This window comes from Enhydra lutris, unplaced genomic scaffold (genome assembly GCF_002288905.1).
Source record: "Enhydra lutris kenyoni isolate GAN:26980312 unplaced genomic scaffold, ASM228890v2 scaffoldscaffold33, whole genome shotgun sequence".
Classification (NCBI taxonomy): Eukaryota; Metazoa; Chordata; class Mammalia; order Carnivora; family Mustelidae; genus Enhydra; species Enhydra lutris.
Window position 1 is genome coordinate 6750014 of NW_019154117.1, and position 6831 is coordinate 6756844.

At 39.4% G+C, this 6831-nt stretch overlaps 1 protein-coding gene across 2 annotated transcripts in view; it reads left to right on the top strand.

The window, feature by feature from the left end:
- The first annotated feature begins 1559 nt into the window (after positions 1 to 1559).
- Positions 1560 to 6831, top strand: part of LOC111153619 (regulatory factor X3) — a 155239-nt gene continuing 149967 nt past the window's right edge. Inside the window, exon 1 of one of the 2 annotated variants that reach the window (XM_022512762.1) lies at positions 1560 to 1685. In XM_022512762.1, the coding sequence (XP_022368470.1) occupies positions 1569 to 1685 (117 nt within the window). In that variant the 5' untranslated portion in view covers positions 1560 to 1568. The remainder of the gene's footprint in view (positions 1686 to 6831) is intronic. The other variant, XM_022512761.1, reaches the window with a different exon arrangement.

Here is a 6831-nt window from a genome sequence, read left to right on the forward strand (position 1 = left end):
AGATTTCACATAAAAATCTGAACTTTCAGCCTCGTTTGGAAAATTGGGAGACCTGGCACCTACAGCTTAGCCTTCCCACAAATTCTCAACTTCTTGGAGCTGAACGTTAGTAGCTGACCCAAATGAATGGGGTGGTGGCTACAGTCTCTGTCACTTCCCCCTTTATAAGCTTCCAACCACCTTCAGTCTGTGTGCCCAGGGTCCCTCATCTGTAAATGGAGGAAGTAAACCCTCCCAGTCATACTGGGTTGTTGAATGGATTAATTTGCTCACACGTTAACGTGTAGAGCGTTTGGGGAATCCTTAGTCTTGGGATCAGGCCTAGTCCCATGGCTGTTCCTGTCACCGTGAGTGAGTCTCCATCTCTCTGGGTTTTAGTTTCCTCGTTTATAAAACAAGAAGACTGGATGAGATGTCCTCAGAGGTCTGCTTCTGAAATCAAATGAGATGATAGAAAAGGTTTGAGGGGAAAATTGGAAGAGGGCACACTGTGACAAAAGATGACGAGGAGCTTAACTTTCTACTTGGTAGAACTGGATACTCCTCCAGAATATTTCTTAGGGAAAATTAATGTTCACCATACTGTTCACAGATTTAAACCATAATGCAGTATTTTTATCAAGCTACCAATTAAATATTGTGTCCTCAAACCCCCAGGAAAGAAAATAAGAATTCTGGGCCCTGCTCAGTAACAAAGAAATTAATATTTATTCCATTGACTATTTAAATAGCAAAAGGGAATGTTGAGACCAGGAGGTCTGAGAAAGAGACCTGTTAGAGGACATGCTGCAGAATTTACCCTGAGTTCACAGGTCAGGCACATACGAACTAAAAAATGTGCCAGGTTGAACTTTCAAGGGAGAGGGTAAAATTTTGTCTTTGCTTACAAGTCTCATTTTTCTAAGAGCAGTCCTCTCCATCTTCAAAATACTAAACGTTGTTGGTCTTTGGCTACCTTTGTGTAAAATCAAGGTTGATTTTCCTATCAGTCATACCAAAGGCAGAGCAAATTAGTGAGCCTGACTGATACTTTGGTTAAATTTTTGGATAGACATTCCTTTTTTTTTTTTTTTAGATCACAGCATAGTAAGTTTGAGAGTTCGAAAGGATGTTTGAAATAATTTATTCTAAATTGTACAACTTTGATAACATCCAAAAAAGTGTCTAGAAGATGAAATTTTATGACATATTTATATCCAGTTAGGGTTTGTGTACTGAAAATTGAGTATCTGGAAATAATTTTGGACTATAGTTTATAATATGATCAAACCAATTTATAATGGATGAGACCTAAGGAAGGTAGATTTCAATGAAGTTCAACTTTTATAGCCCCAGAATGAGAGGTGCTAAATGGGTTTTTTTTTTTTTTTTAATGTGATTTGGTCATTTTCTACATTTATTTAAAAAGTGGTCAGACTCTAACCACGCACGGAAGATCAGGGTGGTGTGTTGTCGTAAGAAGTACACTCGAGAGTTGAAAGTTACTCCCGGTGGTAGAGGACATTAGGAACAACGCGAGGCACGCGTTGACCACTTTATCTCTGTTTTGCTACATTTCAGAGACCATCATGCAGACATCAGAGACCGGGTCGGACACAGGTTCGACAGTGACCTTACAGACATCTGTGGCCAGTCAGGCAGCAGTGCCTACCCAGGTGGTGCAGCAGGTACCCGTCCAACAACAGGTAAGGAGCTGCTGTCGTCAGCGAGAATGCTGTGCCTCTCCCTGGGCTGTCTGTCCCTCAGGGGCGTTCTGGCCCCGGGGGCGCAGATAGACGGAGCTCAGCTCACAGGTTAATTCAGCAAATGTTTCTCGAGCCCTTTCTGGATGTGGCAGATTCTGCCCGTGCTGGGCTGTAGGGATGCAAAGAAAAGTGTCCACACCATGATCCCTATTCTGAAAGCGTCTCTTGACTCCTGAAGAACACCTTTGTTTCTGCCTTGACCGTCCATCCTCCTCCATAGGTTCTTCTCTTCTCCCCTCTCTTAACTCTTTACCACCTCTCCCTTTTTCTTTCGTACTGAGATATCAGCAATCATAGTTGCCAAAAATTGGCTCATAAGAAGTAGTGCACAAAAATGAGAATTTGTCTGTACCCTCCAGGCAAGGATTTTGCCTTTGTGATGATTTAGAAAATGCCTGGTACTTTGGTGACTAGAAAAATACTGTTGAATGAAAATCAAATTATCTTAAAGGTCTGGAGATCTGACTCATCCCATTTTAAAAATTGAGAATGAATTCATCGTCACATGTTTACTACAGAGCTTATTCATGCTCAGGACACTTGGCTTGTTTTGGAAAGATACTGACGAAGTAATGCCAGTTCATGGTTCTAGAGTGTGCATTGGGAACACCTTGGTCTGTCATTTCTTCCAAAGAGCGGTGAGAAAATAAAGGGGAAAGATCATACAGAGCATTATCTTGAGACTTGCGATTTGCCTGCAATTTCTTAGTATCAAGGAGAATCTTTAGCAAACATCGCTCTTAAAATTATAGGAAAGCAGCTAGGGAAAGGGATAGTTTTCCCTAAGTGGTAGACAGAGGTATTTAAGATTAAATTCTTTTTAGGAGATAGAAGTGGGGTGGACAGGGAGAGTGCTGGTATCCAGGAAAAGCTTTTGAAAAATTTACCTGTATGTTCCTTTTCGCAACAATCATGTTTTATTTCCTGATTATCTTACCTTTTTGTTTCTTTCTGAAGCTATTAATGTTTTTTGAAGTTGTTGAAATTTTTTTCTTTACTGTACATAGTCTGTTTCCATTCAAGCTACTTTGTTCTTTGTTTTGTTTTTGGGGTTTTTTTGTTTGTTTGTTTTGTCTTAGATTTTTTTTTTTTTTTTTTTTTTGGGTCTCCTTTCATTCTTGAAGTTTTTCTTTGCTGTCTGATACTCTTGGCTCTTTGTCCATATTTAAAGCATGAGGATAAACAGCTGATGTGAATGCATGGGTGGGTCTTATTGACTTCAACGTAGGGTCATCTGACTGGGCTTTTTAACTGGGTTCCCTCTGGTGTTCAGTATCTCAGTTTTCTCTCTTGGGCTGTGATAATTTTAAAGACGACTCCTGCAGCTTCCTGTTCAGAGGGGGAATACTTGTCTGCCTGAGAGCTGAGTAGGGGAAGAAATTGGGTATTTCTTGTCCTAATTCACTTAATCCTTTTTTTCGTATGGTATCAGCTGTGGTTGGTCGTCTTCTGTGCAGAGATTAAACCGAAGAATAAATCCCCAAACCGTCATCGAAGTTCCGGAAGGCACCCATCTCACTGTGTGCAATGGGTGGAGAGACTCTGATTCCTGATTAAATAACGTCACTTTTTGTATTAAATACATAACCTTTTATAAAAAACAAAAATTGCTACTAGAAGCAGAAAATCAGTATCACCAGCATAAATAGAAAAATCATACATATGCACACTCACCTTGTTCCTTGTCCTCATAAAAAGTAATCTAATGTGCACGTGGACCCCACTTTGGGAAACCCTGCGATCTGCCCCGTGGCTCGTTCCCAACGGGTGTATTTTTCAGCTCCTCAAGTTAACTCTTTTCTCTAGGTCATTCAAGGCAAGTGATGCTTTACATCCCCTCACACCAAGCAAAGGTGAGAACTCTTGTTTTCCTTTCTTCCCTTTTTCAAACTAGAAAAGTGTCACATTTGATACTTTCTAGTGCTTTTTTTTTTTTTTTTTTTTTTTGAGAGAGAGAGTGCACACACCTGAGAGTGCAGGGGAGGGAAGGGCAGGGGCAAGAGAGAAAGAGACAGAATCTTAAGCAGGCTCCATGCCCAGTGTCCTGGAGCCAGCCCATCAAGGTGGGGCTCCATCTCAGGACCCTGAGATCATGACCTGAGCTGAGACCAAGGGTGAGACACTTAACTGAGCCCCCCAGGTGCCTCTCTCTAGTGCATTCTCACAGGGTCTCTGTAGATATATTTTCTACAACTGATAAGATTATTGCTGAAGTAATTTCTTACTGCTCTTCATTTCCCTATAATCTCTGTATTGTTAATGTGCTGATGTCATCTTGAGTTTTCAAACCGTAGTGGGATCTTCTAGCCTTTGTCACTGACCCAGGATGAATATCGAAATCATAGCATTGATGTCAAAGGTACTTCCTTCTTTTGGTTCAACTTCTATTGTGTCCTTGCTTTGGCCACTCTGATGTGAAGAGATCTATAGCTAAAAATTTTTAAGTCGAGGCATGTGATATTATATTGATTAGAAAGTTGAAATACGAGAACATTTTAAGATCTAATATGTAGTTTTGTTTAAGATCTAATATGTAGTTTTGTTTCCACAAAGCACGAAGGTTCTAATCTCGCTGAGTAATCAGTACCAAATAAAATGTTGATTCTAAAATGATTTCTGTGTTTTTTCATTTATTTTGTGTGAGCTCAAGAATCAACCTTCCACTTTTCCTTAGACAGTCTGGTTCAGGATTAGAGAATTCTGAGCAGTGATTACAGGGTCTTGTTGTATTAGATTTCTTACCTTCTATAATTTTTCATCATTTCCCCGAACACCATAGAGTCTGAGCTTCCAAATATAGACATGGTTGCTCAATTCAATAAAATCTATAAAATTATTCAAATTCAGTGTTGATTAGATATTAGAATTGTGATATTACTCATCATCATCTTTAGAAGAGACTTTTTAGACGGATGGTCTCTATAGACTATGGCTGGAAACCAGCTCTTCCCCCTTGCCTTCCCTCTGCCTTGAGTCATTTGTTAGAGTTTCTTGTAGATTACTCTTCAAGTTGGTCATTTGATGCCTAAATCCGAGAGGTCTTTGACCCCACTTGCCCTAAAACTGAGTTAAAAATCCAGGAGAGGGAAGGAGGAGAATGTCTTCCACTATTCCCTTCTCTCCCACAGCCGTCCAGTCTAGATTGTTTTCAAAGCAGAACCTAAAGTCAGAACTTTTACTCCTTGTTGTAATCTTGGGCTTCGGATAGTCCATGATTCCTAAACCACTTAGAACCAGGGCTCTAAGACTTTCTTCTCCCTTTCATGTTCCCCAGTTTTAACTGCCTCTCCGAGTACAGTTCGTACTTTCTCTACAGTCCCTGCCCGTCTTCCCCCTTCCTTAGAAAAAGGCACACATCTTTTCTGTCAACGTTGGCAACTGTGTTATCCCTATACCACGTCTTGTAAACATGACATCCCAGATACAGCGGAGCCCTGGGGTTGAGGGGCTTCTGTTTGAATTCAAAGAAAAAGATCTTTTGTCAAGTTACTGTCAACTTGTTTGAGTTCTTTTATTACCAGACACTGTGGTCTTTACCTTTTCCTGTGCAGGGACTCTCTTTCTAGCAGGTCTTTAGTATGTAAGTGGGACATTGAAACCTCTTTTTTTTTATGTGATTAAAAATTCATTTCAAAATTATAGGCAGGTAAGAATCTTAATTTTTCTGTAAGTCATCTATCTGGGCAGTGACTGTTATATATAATATGAGATACAGAAATGAATAGAATAGCTATATTCTAGCTATATTGTTTCTTTTTGGTGAGTATCAATCTATCACACATTTAACATTTTCATATAAGTTATGGTACATCCTGGCACATGAGCAGATTATCCCTGTGGTCCAAGGGACAAATGACATTTTGTTTGGGAAACGGAGTCAATCGAAGTTGCCAATTAGGTTCTAGGCAAAGGGCAGTCTTCAAGAAGATTACCCTTCAAGAAGGATAAATGTTAAATGAATCCCAGTGGATCTATTTTTTATGGGTGTCTTTCGGAAACAGATTTTAGGAAAGGAACTTAAACATGGGTACTCCTGAAATCCTCATGTGATACCACGGTTGTGACGAGGGGTCATTTTTATGCTTACTTCTATTTGCCATATTCCCGTGATACCTGTCATGTATCGCCACAACCAGAAAGAAACTGTGATGATTAGCAGTATACCCATGAGAAAGTTCTTGTGGTGGAAGCAGTGAATAGTGATTAAGGGGGAAAAAAGATTGCCTATAGTATGTTAAATCCATAAGAGAATGTAATATTGGCTTGAAATTTGATCTGTAATGTTTTATTTTATTTTATTTTTTTTTTTTTAAATATTTTATTTATTTATTTGACAGAGATCACAAATAGGCAGGGAGGCAGGCAGAGAGAGAGGAGGAAGCAGACTCCCCACAGAGCAGGGAGCCCGATGCGGGGCTCGATCCCAGGACCTTGGGATCATGACCTGAGCCGAAGGCAGAGGCTTTAACCCACTGAGCCACCCAGGTGCCCCGATCTGTAATATTTTAAATGGGTCCCTTTGCTAGTTTGGAGAGCTAAGCCTGAAGTAGTCTACGCCATTGGTTGTGTCTTTATCTGTCTTTTCTGTTCAGGGTCAAGAGATTTGCTTTCTGTGCACCCTAGCTTTGATGGACATGAATAGAATTCTTTTCATTTGAGACCATTATCTTATATAATCAACAGAAACAAAGACATTTTTCTGTGGTTCGCTCTTATTTGGGACTTGATTCCCATTGGCTTGCTTCCCAAAGGGGACACTATTCTCCTAATTAAGATGTGGCAGACATCCTAAAAGATGGGGTTACCCTTTAAGATGAATTCCTGTTGAATGTCTTTTTTGTAGAAAAACAAAAGATAATGATTTTAGCTCTTGTAGAGCATATTTATTTTATTTTTTTAGAGCCAGAATTGCTAATTTTTTATATCTGATATGAAAAGGTGTTTCGAAGGAACATGCTAATTTACAATTGAAATAAATTTTGCTGTGCCAATCCAAAAATGTAGGCCTTTTAGTCGAACATCTCTACTGAATATTTATAAAAAAAAAAATAAGAGCTCTACTATTTATTTATTTATTTATTTATTT